This window comes from Entelurus aequoreus, unplaced genomic scaffold (genome assembly GCF_033978785.1).
Source record: "Entelurus aequoreus isolate RoL-2023_Sb unplaced genomic scaffold, RoL_Eaeq_v1.1 HiC_scaffold_53, whole genome shotgun sequence".
Taxonomy (NCBI): Eukaryota; Metazoa; Chordata; class Actinopteri; order Syngnathiformes; family Syngnathidae; genus Entelurus; species Entelurus aequoreus.
Window position 1 is genome coordinate 42,911 of NW_026907985.1, and position 20,993 is coordinate 63,903.

Consider the following 20,993-nt stretch of genomic DNA (forward strand, 5'->3'; position numbering starts at 1 on the left):
TACAGGTTTCCAGAAGGGTCAAGGGTAACTTCTGTACCTTTGTGGAGAAAAGCGGCAAACTGAAGGACTATTATCTGGTCTCGGCCTACCGCAAAAATCCCAGCCTGGGTGATCTGCTTGTCAGGGCTCGGATCAGTTCCACCGGAGATCCGCCCTCGGCCCGGAGCAGCGCTCCCTTGCGGAACATCCCTTGGCTGGTCAATCGCCACAGCGGTAAGGTCTTCCGGCCGCTGTGCAGAGGAGACGGGCAGGTCAAAAATTGCGTGTATGTTATCCTCTGCCAGCGTTGCCGTGCTATGTATGTTGGTGAAACGGGTAACACCATCGCCACCCGTTTCCACCAACATAAATATAACATTGTCCGGCAGAAGAACACCACCACCTACCTTGTCCAACACTTTATCCGGCACGGGTGGGCTTCTGTCCGGGCGTGTGTGGTCCAAGCCAACTCCAGATGGAGTGCCGCCCAACGGAGGCGGGCGGAAGGCCTCTGGATCCACAGACTGGGTACTAGACACCCGGGGGGGCTCAATGAGACATGAGTGCGAGCCCGCTGGGCCATAGACGGACCGTGCACACCCTTCTTATTCCTTTTTTTTCGCTCTTTTCTATCGCCCCACCCCCACCCTTAGCCCTAACCCTAACCAACTCTCTTTCTCTATGCCTAACCCTAACCAACTCTTTTTCTTTATGCCTAACCCTAACCCTAACTCTAAACCTAACCCTAACCCTAACCCTAACCCCAACCCCAACCCTAACCCGCCTGTGCCTCTGGTCCACTCACGGCTCGCGCTCTGCCTTGTGGGCCCACCTGGGCCATTTGTGTGTACACACAAACAACAAAAACAACATCATATTATTCCCACTTACCCTACTTACCTGCATTGTACAGCTACTTACCTGGGTATTCGGACATTCCGGCGCTGGGGGGGCCCCGGATGTCCCAGCACTCCTACGAGGACCTGCAAAAAAATACAAAAAACATCTTAAAAAATCACAAAAAACCTCAAAAATTCACAAAAACACATTAAAAAACCTGAAAAACTTCCTAAAAACATTGTTGGACCTGTTCGGACTCCATAAAGGAGCCATACTTACCTTGGTCCACGGCTTGGTTCACTGTGCAACTAATAGTGAATTTTTCTAACCTTTTTTTATATATAGTATAGTATATATCTGTATATGTGGACATAATTGTACATATATATATATATATATATATATATAATTTTTTTTATTATATTTTATTATTGATCTTTATTTTAATTCACTATTATAAGCAATTCTATAGGGGTTAATTGTGCTTGGGGCCACACATTCCTGCAGTCACGTGGTTTATCAGTGGAGAGTTTTTGCTTTGCAAAAATAATTCCTTATTTTCTGCCAGCCATGACTCCACCCCACCTCTCGCAGCCAATGGCCTCACTTGCCATCGAACCACCAGAGGAGCAACAGCTCACGAAATTGCACGAACAAGCCGATTTTCACACTCATTCAGTTAGACAAGTCTTACGCCTGAAGAAGGTACAGAGAGTACCGAAACGTTGCGAAACAAGACTTGCATTTATCACAAATTTACACTATTTTACCTCCTTTTCTCCCATTTTCCCTCTTTCCCTTTAATTTGGTGCCGTGGCGAGCTGGTCTCCCACGAGGCGAAAAGTCCGTTGACAATTCGCTTACTTACGTTCAGTTTTACAAGCCTAAGTTTCTTAGCTAGTTAGTTTAACCCCTTTCCTTGGGGATTTTTTATCGTTCTTCGCAGAACCGCCCTTAGTTGTTTGTTAATTTGTTTTTTTGTCGAGAGTGCTTCGCATTCTCGGCCATCTTGAGACATCCGGTCCGGGCGGAAGTGCGCCACACAGCGGGCGGAAGCTCGCCGGTTTTCTCTTGTTTCACTTTATATATATATATATTATTTCCCATACAATTTTAATTTCTATTCACCCTACTTACCTTAGTCCCTAATATAATTTCAGCCTACCCACCTTATTCTACTCATCAAAATAACGCATTTTCCAAAAAATGACGGCGTGGGAGGACGAGGAATGGCACCAGGTCCGTCCGCGCGGACGGAAACAGTGCCAGCAGCGCGAGATGGTTCCGCGTTCCCGATCCCCGCATCATAACGACCGCCATTACGGCCAAAACACACAATTTTCCGGCCGTTTTCAGCACCTCACATATGCTGAAGTGACTCGAGGTTGGCCTCATGATCACGATCATTGTTGCGGCGGCCATGGCCGCCCCCAATGGGACACGCGTCGCCGTGATCATGACGCGCGGCACCGTGATCATGACGCGCGTCACCGTGATCATGACGCGCGTCACCGTGAGCATGACGCGCGTCACCGTGATCGCGACGCGCATCACCGTGATCGCGACGCGCGTGACCGTAATCATGGCGCGCGTGACCGTGATCGTGGCGCGCGTGACCGGGATCATGACGCGCGTGACCGGGATCATGACGCTCGTGAACGGGATCATGACGCGCGTGGCCGGGATCTTGACGCGCGTCGCCGGGATCATGACGCGCGTCACCGGGATCATAACGCGCGTGAGATACGAGACAGCGCCCCACAGTGGCGAAACAACGACACTGCACGCCAAAATAATAACACATTTTTCAGAGGCTTCCAACCGCAACATCCCAATTTTCCGGCAGATGACATGCCCCGCCAAAACAGGGGAAATTTCCACCCTACCCATGATAACCCTCCCTATCCCAGGGGGACTCATAGGGCAAATCATAGGGGTAACAAACAACACAAAACAGCACGGGGAAAACGCCGCAAAGAAAGAACAGCCAAGATTAACCAGGCACATCCCCCCAGGGCATCTTCTCCTGACAATCTGGACCCCGACTTTAGCTCCATAGCTAGAATTATGTACAACATCATTAAAGTGGTACATCATCTAAAAAACGTCAGCAAGGAACAACAACCACTTACCATCACTAGGATGGAACTTGCTTTGACGACGGGAATCAGACCAGCTGTTACCAACCCCGACACAGAAGACCGGATAAAGGGTAATGCAAAAAATTGGGCACATTCTACAATTATAATTCTTAGGGAACATTACCATAAAACACTGCAATCAGAAGCTGATAAACTGGGGGAATTTATTTCACACAATTGGGAAGCCCCATTCAAAGTGGCCTCGGCGTGGGCCAAGACACACCTAGGGCGCAGGCTGACGACTGAGACGCTCCAGCAGGCCCAGTCTCAGGTGGACTCGGTCTTGGTTGACACCCGGGCCGTTGAGGAGGTGTTGCCCCCAGCGCGGCGCCGACGTACCGAGCCTCGAGCGGACTCGGACTCGTTGGACAACCGCGTTGTCATGGAGGTGGTGCACCCCTCGCTGCCCCCGCCGGTCATTCTACCAACTGCCGCTGCACACGCCACGGTGTCCACCATGACCGACCCCATTACCAGGGAGTGGTCCCCTGAGGTGGAGCAGGATCGGGACCCGCGTGGACGGGTGACTCCGGTCCCTTTCCCGGTCTTGTCGCCTTCCTCTCCGGCTACCGAACCATCTGTGGCCCAGAGAGCAACGCGACCTCGCAAGCCGTGCAGCAGACCTGCCGACGACGCTATCGTCGAGGCACCTTTGGTCCGGCCGCATGGGCCGCGATCGCGGGTCGGTGCTGAGATCGGGGTCCTCCCGGTGGTCTCCGACACGCCGCCTCGCCCGGCTCCACCTGTTGAACACAGTGCGTTGATTTTGATACATGGGGATGAGAATGTGCGGGGGACTCCTGACCAGCCAGAGACGGACCAACACTTACCTGAGCAGTCGGGGTCGCCCACACGGGATCAGTCTTCCCCGGACACGCCTCCACCCTGGTACCTACTCTACCCTGAGCGGTCACAGGAACCCCTCCCGGACCCGCCCATCCCGGACGCGCCTCCTCCGGACACGCCTCCTCCGGACACGCCTCTTCCGGACACGCCTCTTCCGGACACGCCCCTCCCGGACACGCCCCTCTTGGATCTACCCGTCCCGGATCCACTCCTCCCGGGCGTGCCCCTCCCGGAGACGTCCGTCCCAGACAGGCCTGTCCTGGGTCTGAGAACCCCAAGTTGGGCCCAACTGTTTTCTGGAAGCCAGAAAAAAACAAAAACAGTCACTTCGACTTCACAGCCGACAGAAGACAATAGTACGGCGCAGGTTACCACGCCTACGAGTCCGAGCACTGCCAGAAAGCCCACTGTGCACATCAACTCGGATCGAAAAATGATGGATTGGCACCTGTCTGTCAGCAGGAAGGTCGTGGTGATCGGGGACTCTAACCTCAAGCACCTCCCAGCCTTTCGTCACCAGGACATCCAGATCGACAGCTACCCGGGGGCCAGATTTCTCCATGCAGAGGCCATCCTGAAAAAAACAGCAGTTAGTCCTGAGGTTGAGAAGGTGGTCTTAGCATTCGGCATCAATAATAGGGAACAAAAACCCAAGGTTACCACCTTCAAACAGCTCCGGAGGGCCCTTAAAGCGGCCAAAACGACCTTCCCTAATGCCGAAGTCTTCATCCCCCTCCTCAATTTCTCGGAATCCCTGCCCGAGGAACACAAGGACAACCTCCGGCTGATTAACAATTACATCCAAACCCGCCTCCAATTCTTCCCGGCACTCGCCGACGACGATTTTGAAACGGGGAGGGACAAGATCCATTGGACAAAGGACACAGCCAAGAACATGATGAGGCACTGGTATCACTGTTTAAACTTGACCTCCCCAAAAGCCCGACCTTTCGGGGGGGAAACATAAACACAAACAAAAACATCGTAAATTTATCAAAAAATTTCCTACTTACCTCATCGCAGCATTCCCTCCTCGACAAGGGCCTCAGTTTCGTCCCGTCCACCAGCCTCAGTCCAGAGTGGCACCATCAAGTAAAATTCGACCTGCAGGAATATCATAGAAGTGTCAAAACTGCGGTTTTCTATGAAAAGCAAGAGTCTCTTGGGCCGCGACCTTTCACCCCGAGGTCCGATTGGGAGCCCTCACCGGGACTGCTTCCTCCAGAGGTCCAAACGCTGGTCCTGGCGGACGAACACCCGTCGCTCCTATCGGGCTGCGCCCTCGCGGTCGCGCCCAACCTGACGCGGGACGAAACAGAGGCCCTGCATAGCCTGAAAAACAACAGGAACATAATTATTAAGCCGGCAGACAAGGGTAGCGCAGTGGTCATCATGGATAGGTCTCAATATGTCTGGGAGGGCACCAGACAATTGAGTGACACCACCTACTACCAACCATTGGCCACGCCCATTTACCCACAAACGATCCCTATGGTCGAAAACATAGTCAAAAATTTAATGAAAAAACGATTCATTAACCACAAACAAAAGACTTACCTCTTGGGCGAATCGGAGCCCCGCCCCCGTAGGTTCTACTTGCTCCCCAAGATCCACAAGGAACGACACAAGTGGAGCCGACCGTACGAGATACCCCCGGGCAGGCCCATTGTGTCCGACTGCGGCAGTGAAACCTACAGGACGGCGGCGTTTATAGATTACTTTTTGACCCCACTCTCCATTAAACACGAGAGTTATCTTAAGGACACATATGACTTTATTGACAAAATTAAAAATTTGATCATTCCCCAAGAGGCAGTCTTGTTTACCATTGATATTGATAGTTTGTACACGAATATTGACATTGACCAGGGCATCCAAGCCGTCAAAAACATTTTTTATAAATACCGAGATGTTAGCAGGCCCGAGAAGGAACTCCTCCAGCTTCTCGACATCAACCTCAGGAGGAACGACTTTGAGTTCAATGGCCGGTTCTTTCTACAGATCAAGGGCACGGCCATGGGCAAAAAGTTTGCTCCGGCCTATGCTAACATCTTCATGGCAGAATGGGAGACCTCTGCCCTTGCTGCCTGCGCAATCAGGCCCCTCCATTATTTCAGGTATTTGGATGATATCTGGGGGGTGTGGACTCATTCCATGGAGGAATTTGAGGGGTTCCGCCACACCCTGAATACCCACAACCCCAGTATCACCATTAAGTCCACCACCAGCCCCACGTCAGTGGACTTCCTGGACACTACCACCTTCAAGGGTCCGGATTTCACCTCCACTCACCATTTGGACATTAAGGTGTTTTTTAAAGAGACGGATACCCATGCCCTCCTCCACAAAACCAGCTTCCACCCCCGACACACCTACGCGGGATTGGTGAAGTCCCAGCTGCTGAGGTTCCACCGGATCTGCACCAGGCGGGAGGACTTTGTAACGGCCATGGGAGCCCTGTTCACGGCCCTGAGGAAGAGAGGGTATTCCAGATCCTTCCTCAGGAGACAGTTCAGGTGCTTCCTGGACCAGAAGAAGCCTCCCCCTGGTAAACACATGATCCCCCTCATTACAACCTTCTCGCCTGCGGCGGTACAGGTTTCCAGAAGGGTCAAGGGTAACTTCTGTACCTTTGTGGAGAAAAGCGGCAAACTGAAGGACTATTATCTGGTCTCGGCCTACCGCAAAAATCCCAGCCTGGGTGATCTGCTTGTCAGGGCTCGGATCAGTTCCACCGGAGATCCGCCCTCGGCCCGGAGCAGCGCTCCCTTGCGGAACATCCCTTGGCTGGTCAATCGCCACAGCGGTAAGGTCTTCCGGCCGCTGTGCAGAGGAGACGGGCAGGTCAAAAATTGCGTGTATGTTATCCTCTGCCAGCGTTGCCGTGCTATGTATGTTGGTGAAACGGGTAACACCATCGCCACCCGTTTCCACCAACATAAATATAACATTGTCCGGCAGAAGAACACCACCACCTACCTTGTCCAACACTTTATCCGGCACGGGTGGGCTTCTGTCCGGGCGTGTGTGGTCCAAGCCAACTCCAGATGGAGTGCCGCCCAACGGAGGCGGGCGGAAGGCCTCTGGATCCACAGACTGGGTACTAGACACCCGGGGGGGCTCAATGAGACATGAGTGCGAGCCCGCTGGGCCATAGACGGACCGTGCACACCCTTCTTATTCCTTTTTTTTCGCTCTTTTCTATCGCCCCACCCCCACCCTTAGCCCTAACCCTAACCAACTCTCTTTCTCTATGCCTAACCCTAACCAACTCTTTTTCTTTATGCCTAACCCTAACCCTAACTCTAAACCTAACCCTAACCCTAACCCTAACCCCAACCCCAACCCTAACCCGCCTGTGCCTCTGGTCCACTCACGGCTCGCGCTCTGCCTTGTGGGCCCACCTGGGCCATTTGTGTGTACACACAAACAACAAAAACAACATCATATTATTCCCACTTACCCTACTTACCTGCATTGTACAGCTACTTACCTGGGTATTCGGACATTCCGGCGCTGGGGGGGCCCCGGATGTCCCAGCACTCCTACGAGGACCTGCAAAAAAATACAAAAAACATCTTAAAAAATCACAAAAAACCTCAAAAATTCACAAAAACACATTAAAAAACCTGAAAAACTTCCTAAAAACATTGTTGGACCTGTTCGGACTCCATAAAGGAGCCATACTTACCTTGGTCCACGGCTTGGTTCACTGTGCAACTAATAGTGAATTTTTCTAACCTTTTTTTATATATAGTATAGTATATATCTGTATATGTGGACATAATTGTACATATATATATATATATATATATATATAATTTTTTTTATTATATTTTATTATTGATCTTTATTTTAATTCACTATTATAAGCAATTCTATAGGGGTTAATTGTGCTTGGGGCCACACATTCCTGCAGTCACGTGGTTTATCAGTGGAGAGTTTTTGCTTTGCAAAAATAATTCCTTATTTTCTGCCAGCCATGACTCCACCCCACCTCTCGCAGCCAATGGCCTCACTTGCCATCGAACCACCAGAGGAGCAACAGCTCACGAAATTGCACGAACAAGCCGATTTTCACACTCATTCAGTTAGACAAGTCTTACGCCTGAAGAAGGTACAGAGAGTACCGAAACGTTGCGAAACAAGACTTGCATTTATCACAAATTTACACTATTTTACCTCCTTTTCTCCCATTTTCCCTCTTTCCCTTTAATTTGGTGCCGTGGCGAGCTGGTCTCCCACGAGGCGAAAAGTCCGTTGACAATTCGCTTACTTACGTTCAGTTTTACAAGCCTAAGTTTCTTAGCTAGTTAGTTTAACCCCTTTCCTTGGGGATTTTTTATCGTTCTTCGCAGAACCGCCCTTAGTTGTTTGTTAATTTGTTTTTTTGTCGAGAGTGCTTCGCATTCTCGGCCATCTTGAGACATCCGGTCCGGGCGGAAGTGCGCCACACAGCGGGCGGAAGCTCGCCGGTTTTCTCTTGTTTCACTTTATATATATATATATTATTTCCCATACAATTTTAATTTCTATTCACCCTACTTACCTTAGTCCCTAATATAATTTCAGCCTACCCACCTTATTCTACTCATCAAAATAACGCATTTTCCAAAAAATGACGGCGTGGGAGGACGAGGAATGGCACCAGGTCCGTCCGCGCGGACGGAAACAGTGCCAGCAGCGCGAGATGGTTCCGCGTTCCCGATCCCCGCATCATAACGACCGCCATTACGGCCAAAACACACAATTTTCCGGCCGTTTTCAGCACCTCACATATGCTGAAGTGACTCGAGGTTGGCCTCATGATCACGATCATTGTTGCGGCGGCCATGGCCGCCCCCAATGGGACACGCGTCGCCGTGATCATGACGCGCGGCACCGTGATCATGACGCGCGTCACCGTGATCATGACGCGCGTCACCGTGAGCATGACGCGCGTCACCGTGATCGCGACGCGCATCACCGTGATCGCGACGCGCGTGACCGTAATCATGGCGCGCGTGACCGTGATCGTGGCGCGCGTGACCGGGATCATGACGCGCGTGACCGGGATCATGACGCTCGTGAACGGGATCATGACGCGCGTGGCCGGGATCTTGACGCGCGTCGCCGGGATCATGACGCGCGTCACCGGGATCATAACGCGCGTGAGATACGAGACAGCGCCCCACAGTGGCGAAACAACGACACTGCACGCCAAAATAATAACACATTTTTCAGAGGCTTCCAACCGCAACATCCCAATTTTCCGGCAGATGACATGCCCCGCCAAAACAGGGGAAATTTCCACCCTACCCATGATAACCCTCCCTATCCCAGGGGGACTCATAGGGCAAATCATAGGGGTAACAAACAACACAAAACAGCACGGGGAAAACGCCGCAAAGAAAGAACAGCCAAGATTAACCAGGCACATCCCCCCAGGGCATCTTCTCCTGACAATCTGGACCCCGACTTTAGCTCCATAGCTAGAATTATGTACAACATCATTAAAGTGGTACATCATCTAAAAAACGTCAGCAAGGAACAACAACCACTTACCATCACTAGGATGGAACTTGCTTTGACGACGGGAATCAGACCAGCTGTTACCAACCCCGACACAGAAGACCGGATAAAGGGTAATGCAAAAAATTGGGCACATTCTACAATTATAATTCTTAGGGAACATTACCATAAAACACTGCAATCAGAAGCTGATAAACTGGGGGAATTTATTTCACACAATTGGGAAGCCCCATTCAAAGTGGCCTCGGCGTGGGCCAAGACACACCTAGGGCGCAGGCTGACGACTGAGACGCTCCAGCAGGCCCAGTCTCAGGTGGACTCGGTCTTGGTTGACACCCGGGCCGTTGAGGAGGTGTTGCCCCCAGCGCGGCGCCGACGTACCGAGCCTCGAGCGGACTCGGACTCGTTGGACAACCGCGTTGTCATGGAGGTGGTGCACCCCTCGCTGCCCCCGCCGGTCATTCTACCAACTGCCGCTGCACACGCCACGGTGTCCACCATGACCGACCCCATTACCAGGGAGTGGTCCCCTGAGGTGGAGCAGGATCGGGACCCGCGTGGACGGGTGACTCCGGTCCCTTTCCCGGTCTTGTCGCCTTCCTCTCCGGCTACCGAACCATCTGTGGCCCAGAGAGCAACGCGACCTCGCAAGCCGTGCAGCAGACCTGCCGACGACGCTATCGTCGAGGCACCTTTGGTCCGGCCGCATGGGCCGCGATCGCGGGTCGGTGCTGAGATCGGGGTCCTCCCGGTGGTCTCCGACACGCCGCCTCGCCCGGCTCCACCTGTTGAACACAGTGCGTTGATTTTGATACATGGGGATGAGAATGTGCGGGGGACTCCTGACCAGCCAGAGACGGACCAACACTTACCTGAGCAGTCGGGGTCGCCCACACGGGATCAGTCTTCCCCGGACACGCCTCCACCCTGGTACCTACTCTACCCTGAGCGGTCACAGGAACCCCTCCCGGACCCGCCCATCCCGGACGCGCCTCCTCCGGACACGCCTCCTCCGGACACGCCTCTTCCGGACACGCCTCTTCCGGACACGCCCCTCCCGGACACGCCCCTCTTGGATCTACCCGTCCCGGATCCACTCCTCCCGGGCGTGCCCCTCCCGGAGACGTCCGTCCCAGACAGGCCTGTCCTGGGTCTGAGAACCCCAAGTTGGGCCCAACTGTTTTCTGGAAGCCAGAAAAAAACAAAAACAGTCACTTCGACTTCACAGCCGACAGAAGACAATAGTACGGCGCAGGTTACCACGCCTACGAGTCCGAGCACTGCCAGAAAGCCCACTGTGCACATCAACTCGGATCGAAAAATGATGGATTGGCACCTGTCTGTCAGCAGGAAGGTCGTGGTGATCGGGGACTCTAACCTCAAGCACCTCCCAGCCTTTCGTCACCAGGACATCCAGATCGACAGCTACCCGGGGGCCAGATTTCTCCATGCAGAGGCCATCCTGAAAAAAACAGCAGTTAGTCCTGAGGTTGAGAAGGTGGTCTTAGCATTCGGCATCAATAATAGGGAACAAAAACCCAAGGTTACCACCTTCAAACAGCTCCGGAGGGCCCTTAAAGCGGCCAAAACGACCTTCCCTAATGCCGAAGTCTTCATCCCCCTCCTCAATTTCTCGGAATCCCTGCCCGAGGAACACAAGGACAACCTCCGGCTGATTAACAATTACATCCAAACCCGCCTCCAATTCTTCCCGGCACTCGCCGACGACGATTTTGAAACGGGGAGGGACAAGATCCATTGGACAAAGGACACAGCCAAGAACATGATGAGGCACTGGTATCACTGTTTAAACTTGACCTCCCCAAAAGCCCGACCTTTCGGGGGGGAAACATAAACACAAACAAAAACATCGTAAATTTATCAAAAAATTTCCTACTTACCTCATCGCAGCATTCCCTCCTCGACAAGGGCCTCAGTTTCGTCCCGTCCACCAGCCTCAGTCCAGAGTGGCACCATCAAGTAAAATTCGACCTGCAGGAATATCATAGAAGTGTCAAAACTGCGGTTTTCTATGAAAAGCAAGAGTCTCTTGGGCCGCGACCTTTCACCCCGAGGTCCGATTGGGAGCCCTCACCGGGACTGCTTCCTCCAGAGGTCCAAACGCTGGTCCTGGCGGACGAACACCCGTCGCTCCTATCGGGCTGCGCCCTCGCGGTCGCGCCCAACCTGACGCGGGACGAAACAGAGGCCCTGCATAGCCTGAAAAACAACAGGAACATAATTATTAAGCCGGCAGACAAGGGTAGCGCAGTGGTCATCATGGATAGGTCTCAATATGTCTGGGAGGGCACCAGACAATTGAGTGACACCACCTACTACCAACCATTGGCCACGCCCATTTACCCACAAACGATCCCTATGGTCGAAAACATAGTCAAAAATTTAATGAAAAAACGATTCATTAACCACAAACAAAAGACTTACCTCTTGGGCGAATCGGAGCCCCGCCCCCGTAGGTTCTACTTGCTCCCCAAGATCCACAAGGAACGACACAAGTGGAGCCGACCGTACGAGATACCCCCGGGCAGGCCCATTGTGTCCGACTGCGGCAGTGAAACCTACAGGACGGCGGCGTTTATAGATTACTTTTTGACCCCACTCTCCATTAAACACGAGAGTTATCTTAAGGACACATATGACTTTATTGACAAAATTAAAAATTTGATCATTCCCCAAGAGGCAGTCTTGTTTACCATTGATATTGATAGTTTGTACACGAATATTGACATTGACCAGGGCATCCAAGCCGTCAAAAACATTTTTTATAAATACCGAGATGTTAGCAGGCCCGAGAAGGAACTCCTCCAGCTTCTCGACATCAACCTCAGGAGGAACGACTTTGAGTTCAATGGCCGGTTCTTTCTACAGATCAAGGGCACGGCCATGGGCAAAAAGTTTGCTCCGGCCTATGCTAACATCTTCATGGCAGAATGGGAGACCTCTGCCCTTGCTGCCTGCGCAATCAGGCCCCTCCATTATTTCAGGTATTTGGATGATATCTGGGGGGTGTGGACTCATTCCATGGAGGAATTTGAGGGGTTCCGCCACACCCTGAATACCCACAACCCCAGTATCACCATTAAGTCCACCACCAGCCCCACGTCAGTGGACTTCCTGGACACTACCACCTTCAAGGGTCCGGATTTCACCTCCACTCACCATTTGGACATTAAGGTGTTTTTTAAAGAGACGGATACCCATGCCCTCCTCCACAAAACCAGCTTCCACCCCCGACACACCTACGCGGGATTGGTGAAGTCCCAGCTGCTGAGGTTCCACCGGATCTGCACCAGGCGGGAGGACTTTGTAACGGCCATGGGAGCCCTGTTCACGGCCCTGAGGAAGAGAGGGTATTCCAGATCCTTCCTCAGGAGACAGTTCAGGTGCTTCCTGGACCAGAAGAAGCCTCCCCCTGGTAAACACATGATCCCCCTCATTACAACCTTCTCGCCTGCGGCGGTACAGGTTTCCAGAAGGGTCAAGGGTAACTTCTGTACCTTTGTGGAGAAAAGCGGCAAACTGAAGGACTATTATCTGGTCTCGGCCTACCGCAAAAATCCCAGCCTGGGTGATCTGCTTGTCAGGGCTCGGATCAGTTCCACCGGAGATCCGCCCTCGGCCCGGAGCAGCGCTCCCTTGCGGAACATCCCTTGGCTGGTCAATCGCCACAGCGGTAAGGTCTTCCGGCCGCTGTGCAGAGGAGACGGGCAGGTCAAAAATTGCGTGTATGTTATCCTCTGCCAGCGTTGCCGTGCTATGTATGTTGGTGAAACGGGTAACACCATCGCCACCCGTTTCCACCAACATAAATATAACATTGTCCGGCAGAAGAACACCACCACCTACCTTGTCCAACACTTTATCCGGCACGGGTGGGCTTCTGTCCGGGCGTGTGTGGTCCAAGCCAACTCCAGATGGAGTGCCGCCCAACGGAGGCGGGCGGAAGGCCTCTGGATCCACAGACTGGGTACTAGACACCCGGGGGGGCTCAATGAGACATGAGTGCGAGCCCGCTGGGCCATAGACGGACCGTGCACACCCTTCTTATTCCTTTTTTTTCGCTCTTTTCTATCGCCCCACCCCCACCCTTAGCCCTAACCCTAACCAACTCTCTTTCTCTATGCCTAACCCTAACCAACTCTTTTTCTTTATGCCTAACCCTAACCCTAACTCTAAACCTAACCCTAACCCTAACCCTAACCCCAACCCCAACCCTAACCCGCCTGTGCCTCTGGTCCACTCACGGCTCGCGCTCTGCCTTGTGGGCCCACCTGGGCCATTTGTGTGTACACACAAACAACAAAAACAACATCATATTATTCCCACTTACCCTACTTACCTGCATTGTACAGCTACTTACCTGGGTATTCGGACATTCCGGCGCTGGGGGGGCCCCGGATGTCCCAGCACTCCTACGAGGACCTGCAAAAAAATACAAAAAACATCTTAAAAAATCACAAAAAACCTCAAAAATTCACAAAAACACATTAAAAAACCTGAAAAACTTCCTAAAAACATTGTTGGACCTGTTCGGACTCCATAAAGGAGCCATACTTACCTTGGTCCACGGCTTGGTTCACTGTGCAACTAATAGTGAATTTTTCTAACCTTTTTTTATATATAGTATAGTATATATCTGTATATGTGGACATAATTGTACATATATATATATATATATATATATATAATTTTTTTTATTATATTTTATTATTGATCTTTATTTTAATTCACTATTATAAGCAATTCTATAGGGGTTAATTGTGCTTGGGGCCACACATTCCTGCAGTCACGTGGTTTATCAGTGGAGAGTTTTTGCTTTGCAAAAATAATTCCTTATTTTCTGCCAGCCATGACTCCACCCCACCTCTCGCAGCCAATGGCCTCACTTGCCATCGAACCACCAGAGGAGCAACAGCTCACGAAATTGCACGAACAAGCCGATTTTCACACTCATTCAGTTAGACAAGTCTTACGCCTGAAGAAGGTACAGAGAGTACCGAAACGTTGCGAAACAAGACTTGCATTTATCACAAATTTACACTATTTTACCTCCTTTTCTCCCATTTTCCCTCTTTCCCTTTAATTTGGTGCCGTGGCGAGCTGGTCTCCCACGAGGCGAAAAGTCCGTTGACAATTCGCTTACTTACGTTCAGTTTTACAAGCCTAAGTTTCTTAGCTAGTTAGTTTAACCCCTTTCCTTGGGGATTTTTTATCGTTCTTCGCAGAACCGCCCTTAGTTGTTTGTTAATTTGTTTTTTTGTCGAGAGTGCTTCGCATTCTCGGCCATCTTGAGACATCCGGTCCGGGCGGAAGTGCGCCACACAGCGGGCGGAAGCTCGCCGGTTTTCTCTTGTTTCACTTTATATATATATATATTATTTCCCATACAATTTTAATTTCTATTCACCCTACTTACCTTAGTCCCTAATATAATTTCAGCCTACCCACCTTATTCTACTCATCAAAATAACGCATTTTCCAAAAAATGACGGCGTGGGAGGACGAGGAATGGCACCAGGTCCGTCCGCGCGGACGGAAACAGTGCCAGCAGCGCGAGATGGTTCCGCGTTCCCGATCCCCGCATCATAACGACCGCCATTACGGCCAAAACACACAATTTTCCGGCCGTTTTCAGCACCTCACATATGCTGAAGTGACTCGAGGTTGGCCTCATGATCACGATCATTGTTGCGGCGGCCATGGCCGCCCCCAATGGGACACGCGTCGCCGTGATCATGACGCGCGGCACCGTGATCATGACGCGCGTCACCGTGATCATGACGCGCGTCACCGTGAGCATGACGCGCGTCACCGTGATCGCGACGCGCATCACCGTGATCGCGACGCGCGTGACCGTAATCATGGCGCGCGTGACCGTGATCGTGGCGCGCGTGACCGGGATCATGACGCGCGTGACCGGGATCATGACGCTCGTGAACGGGATCATGACGCGCGTGGCCGGGATCTTGACGCGCGTCGCCGGGATCATGACGCGCGTCACCGGGATCATAACGCGCGTGAGATACGAGACAGCGCCCCACAGTGGCGAAACAACGACACTGCACGCCAAAATAATAACACATTTTTCAGAGGCTTCCAACCGCAACATCCCAATTTTCCGGCAGATGACATGCCCCGCCAAAACAGGGGAAATTTCCACCCTACCCATGATAACCCTCCCTATCCCAGGGGGACTCATAGGGCAAATCATAGGGGTAACAAACAACACAAAACAGCACGGGGAAAACGCCGCAAAGAAAGAACAGCCAAGATTAACCAGGCACATCCCCCCAGGGCATCTTCTCCTGACAATCTGGACCCCGACTTTAGCTCCATAGCTAGAATTATGTACAACATCATTAAAGTGGTACATCATCTAAAAAACGTCAGCAAGGAACAACAACCACTTACCATCACTAGGATGGAACTTGCTTTGACGACGGGAATCAGACCAGCTGTTACCAACCCCGACACAGAAGACCGGATAAAGGGTAATGCAAAAAATTGGGCACATTCTACAATTATAATTCTTAGGGAACATTACCATAAAACACTGCAATCAGAAGCTGATAAACTGGGGGAATTTATTTCACACAATTGGGAAGCCCCATTCAAAGTGGCCTCGGCGTGGGCCAAGACACACCTAGGGCGCAGGCTGACGACTGAGACGCTCCAGCAGGCCCAGTCTCAGGTGGACTCGGTCTTGGTTGACACCCGGGCCGTTGAGGAGGTGTTGCCCCCAGCGCGGCGCCGACGTACCGAGCCTCGAGCGGACTCGGACTCGTTGGACAACCGCGTTGTCATGGAGGTGGTGCACCCCTCGCTGCCCCCGCCGGTCATTCTACCAACTGCCGCTGCACACGCCACGGTGTCCACCATGACCGACCCCATTACCAGGGAGTGGTCCCCTGAGGTGGAGCAGGATCGGGACCCGCGTGGACGGGTGACTCCGGTCCCTTTCCCGGTCTTGTCGCCTTCCTCTCCGGCTACCGAACCATCTGTGGCCCAGAGAGCAACGCGACCTCGCAAGCCGTGCAGCAGACCTGCCGACGACGCTATCGTCGAGGCACCTTTGGTCCGGCCGCATGGGCCGCGATCGCGGGTCGGTGCTGAGATCGGGGTCCTCCCGGTGGTCTCCGACACGCCGCCTCGCCCGGCTCCACCTGTTGAACACAGTGCGTTGATTTTGATACATGGGGATGAGAATGTGCGGGGGACTCCTGACCAGCCAGAGACGGACCAACACTTACCTGAGCAGTCGGGGTCGCCCACACGGGATCAGTCTTCCCCGGACACGCCTCCACCCTGGTACCTACTCTACCCTGAGCGGTCACAGGAACCCCTCCCGGACCCGCCCATCCCGGACGCGCCTCCTCCGGACACGCCTCCTCCGGACACGCCTCTTCCGGACACGCCTCTTCCGGACACGCCCCTCCCGGACACGCCCCTCTTGGATCTACCCGTCCCGGATCCACTCCTCCCGGGCGTGCCCCTCCCGGAGACGTCCGTCCCAGACAGGCCTGTCCTGGGTCTGAGAACCCCAAGTTGGGCCCAACTGTTTTCTGGAAGCCAGAAAAAAACAAAAACAGTCACTTCGACTTCACAGCCGACAGAAGACAATAGTACGGCGCAGGTTACCACGCCTACGAGTCCGAGCACTGCCAGAAAGCCCACTGTGCACATCAACTCGGATCGAAAAATGATGGATTGGCACCTGTCTGTCAGCAGGAAGGTCGTGGTGATCGGGGACTCTAACCTCAAGCACCTCCCAGCCTTTCGTCACCAGGACATCCAGATCGACAGCTACCCGGGGGCCAGATTTCTCCATGCAGAGGCCATCCTGAAAAAAACAGCAGTTAGTCCTGAGGTTGAGAAGGTGGTCTTAGCATTCGGCATCAATAATAGGGAACAAAAACCCAAGGTTACCACCTTCAAACAGCTCCGGAGGGCCCTTAAAGCGGCCAAAACGACCTTCCCTAATGCCGAAGTCTTCATCCCCCTCCTCAATTTCTCGGAATCCCTGCCCGAGGAACACAAGGACAACCTCCGGCTGATTAACAATTACATCCAAACCCGCCTCCAATTCTTCCCGGCACTCGCCGACGACGATTTTGAAACGGGGAGGGACAAGATCCATTGGACAAAGGACACAGCCAAGAACATGATGAGGCACTGGTATCACTGTTTAAACTTGACCTCCCCAAAAGCCCGACCTTTCGGGGGGGAAACATAAACACAAACAAAAACATCGTAAATTTATCAAAAAATTTCCTACTTACCTCATCGCAGCATTCCCTCCTCGACAAGGGCCTCAGTTTCGTCCCGTCCACCAGCCTCAGTCCAGAGTGGCACCATCAAGTAAAATTCGACCTGCAGGAATATCATAGAAGTGTCAAAACTGCGGTTTTCTATGAAAAGCAAGAGTCTCTTGGGCCGCGACCTTTCACCCCGAGGTCCGATTGGGAGCCCTCACCGGGACTGCTTCCTCCAGAGGTCCAAACGCTGGTCCTGGCGGACGAACACCCGTCGCTCCTATCGGGCTGCGCCCTCGCGGTCGCGCCCAACCTGACGCGGGACGAAACAGAGGCCCTGCATAGCCTGAAAAACAACAGGAACATAATTATTAAGCCGGCAGACAAGGGTAGCGCAGTGGTCATCATGGATAGGTCTCAATATGTCTGGGAGGGCACCAGACAATTGAGTGACACCACCTACTACCAACCATTGGCCACGCCCATTTACCCACAAACGATCCCTATGGTCGAAAACATAGTCAAAAATTTAATGAAAAAACGATTCATTAACCACAAACAAAAGACTTACCTCTTGGGCGAATCGGAGCCCCGCCCCCGTAGGTTCTACTTGCTCCCCAAGATCCACAAGGAACGACACAAGTGGAGCCGACCGTACGAGATACCCCCGGGCAGGCCCATTGTGTCCGACTGCGGCAGTGAAACCTACAGGACGGCGGCGTTTATAGATTACTTTTTGACCCCACTCTCCATTAAACACGAGAGTTATCTTAAGGACACATATGACTTTATTGACAAAATTAAAAATTTGATCATTCCCCAAGAGGCAGTCTTGTTTACCATTGATATTGATAGTTTGTACACGAATATTGACATTGACCAGGGCATCCAAGCCGTCAAAAACATTTTTTATAAATACCGAGATGTTAGCAGGCCCGAGAAGGAACTCCTCCAGCTTCTCGACATCAACCTCAGGAGGAACGACTTTGAGTTCAATGGCCGGTTCTTTCTACAGATCAAGGGCACGGCCATGGGCAAAAAGTTTGCTCCGGCCTATGCTAACATCTTCATGGCAGAATGGGAGACCTCTGCCCTTGCTGCCTGCGCAATCAGGCCCCTCCATTATTTCAGGTATTTGGATGATATCTGGGGGGTGTGGACTCATTCCATGGAGGAATTTGAGGGGTTCCGCCACACCCTGAATACCCACAACCCCAGTATCACCATTAAGTCCACCACCAGCCCCACGTCAGTGGACTTCCTGGACACTACCACCTTCAAGGGTCCGGATTTCACCTCCACTCACCATTTGGACATTAAGGTGTTTTTTAAAGAGACGGATACCCATGCCCTCCTCCACAAAACCAGCTTCCACCCCCGACACACCTACGCGGGATTGGTGAAGTCCCAGCTGCTGAGGTTCCACCGGATCTGCACCAGGCGGGAGGACTTTGTAACGGCCATGGGAGCCCTGTTCACGGCCCTGAGGAAGAGAGGGTATTCCAGATCCTTCCTCAGGAGACAGTTCAGGTGCTTCCTGGACCAGAAGAAGCCTCCCCCTGGTAAACACATGATCCCCCTCATTACAACCTTCTCGCCTGCGGCGGTACAGGTTTCCAGAAGGGTCAAGGGTAACTTCTGTACCTTTGTGGAGAAAAGCGGCAAACTGAAGGACTATTATCTGGTCTCGGCCTACCGCAAAAATCCCAGCCTGGGTGATCTGCTTGTCAGGGCTCGGATCAGTTCCACCGGAGATCCGCCCTCGGCCCGGAGCAGCGCTCCCTTGCGGAACATCCCTTGGCTGGTCAATCGCCACAGCGGTAAGGTCTTCCGGCCGCTGTGCAGAGGAGACGGGCAGGTCAAAAATTGCGTGTATGTTATCCTCTGCCAGCGTTGCCGTGCTATGTATGTTGGTGAAACGGGTAACACCATCGCCACCCGTTTCCACCAACATAAATATAACATTGTCCGGCAGAAGAACACCACCACCTACCTTGTCCAACACTTTATCCGGCACGGGTGGGCTTCTGTCCGGGCGTGTGTGGTCCAAGCCAACTCCAGATGGAGTGCCGCCCAACGGAGGCGGGCGGAAGGCCTCTGGATCCACAGACTGGGTACTAGACACCCGGGGGGGCTCAATGAGACATGAGTGCGAGCCCGCTGGGCCATAGACGGACCGTGCACACCCTTCTTATTCCTTTTTTTTCGCTCTTTTCTATCGCCCCACCCCCACCCTTAGCCCTAACCCTAACCAACTCTCTTTCTCTATGCCTAACCCTAACCAACTCTTTTTCTTTATGCCTAACCCTAACCCTAACTCTAAACCTAACCCTAACCCTAACCCTAACCCCAACCCCAACCCTAACCCTAACCCTAACCCTAACCCTAACCCTAACCCTAACCCTAACCCTAACCCTAACCCTAACCCTAACCCTAACCCTAACCCTAACCCTAACCCCCCAACACCTAACCCTAACCCTAACCCTAACCCTAACCCTAACCCTAACCCTAACCCTAACCCTAACCCTAACCCTAACCCTAACCCTAACCCCTAACCCTAACCCTAACCCTAACCCTTACCTCCAGCAGTTGAGGGGACAACTGGTCTAGGAGAAGTAATGAAGCCTAAGTTTTTAAAGTTTCACACCTGATGAGGCCATATAGGCCGAAACGTACGTAGTGTGATTTTTAAAGACTTGACGGTGTTGACGCCACACTCGGCGCTTGCCGTTCGGGGTCCTTGGGGGGTGTGCGTCTGGTGGGGGCGTCACTCTGGCGGGTTGTTGATTGGACCGTGCCATCCTAATTCCTGTCCCATTCCCCTAACCCTAATCCTAACCCTAACCATAACCCTCTACAAACCTAACTTGCCTGTGCCTCCAATCCGCCTGTTGAGTGGCGTCCATGCCTTTCGTGCGCCCCCCCGGGGGCTCTGTTTGGCGACGTTGGTGTGTGGTGTTTGACAAAGTGCAGACCCACCAAGCATTATTAGGGTCAGAGGTCACAGACATGGACAGATCGTATCTTGATTTCGTTTGAAGTGATTTATACTTCATTTGTGTGCTGTGATTTATTTACTTACCTGTGTGCAGTGCTTTTGAGTCCAGCTGGCCTGGACCACTTTTATCTTTACTTACCTTTTGAGTGAATATATTTTTTGGTGTTATTTTGCACCAAAGACTTGTCCATGTCTGTGGAGTGTGATTATTGCAGCTGTGAGCAATCGCCACCTGCAAACACTCTGAGCAATTCATTGCAGTTGAGGGCATAAGCCACGCCCCCTGCTAGCTCCTTTAAAACCTCTTTATGCATTCGCGGCTCATTTTACCTCCAGCAGTTGAGGGGACAACTGGTCTAGGAGAAGTAATGAAGCCTAAGTTTTTAAAGTTTCACACCTGATGAG

At 52.3% G+C, this 20,993-nt stretch overlaps 1 protein-coding gene across 6 annotated transcripts in view; it reads right to left on the reverse strand.

The window, feature by feature from the left end:
- The window catches only part of LOC133645420 (uncharacterized), a 30,400-nt gene extending 10,503 nt beyond the window's left edge, over positions 1-19,897 (reverse strand). For 3 of the 6 annotated variants that reach the window (XM_062040249.1, XM_062040248.1, XM_062040247.1), the window contains exons 1-8: positions 19,584-19,897; positions 19,235-19,427; positions 13,185-19,149; positions 12,836-13,028; positions 6,786-12,750; positions 6,437-6,629; positions 387-6,351; positions 38-230 (exon numbers count right to left, since the gene is read on the reverse strand). In XM_062040249.1, coding sequence (XP_061896233.1) covers positions 14,800-15,714 — 915 coding nt within the window. In that variant the 5' untranslated portion in view covers positions 15,715-19,149; positions 19,235-19,427; positions 19,584-19,897 and the 3' untranslated portion in view covers positions 38-230; positions 387-6,351; positions 6,437-6,629; ... (1 more) ...; positions 12,836-13,028; positions 13,185-14,799. The remainder of the gene's footprint in view (positions 1-37; positions 231-386; positions 6,352-6,436; positions 6,630-6,785; positions 12,751-12,835; positions 13,029-13,184; positions 19,150-19,234; positions 19,428-19,583) is intronic. The other 3 variants (XM_062040252.1, XM_062040251.1, XM_062040250.1) reach the window with 3 other exon arrangements.
- Between the last annotated feature and the right edge of the window lie 1,096 nt (positions 19,898-20,993).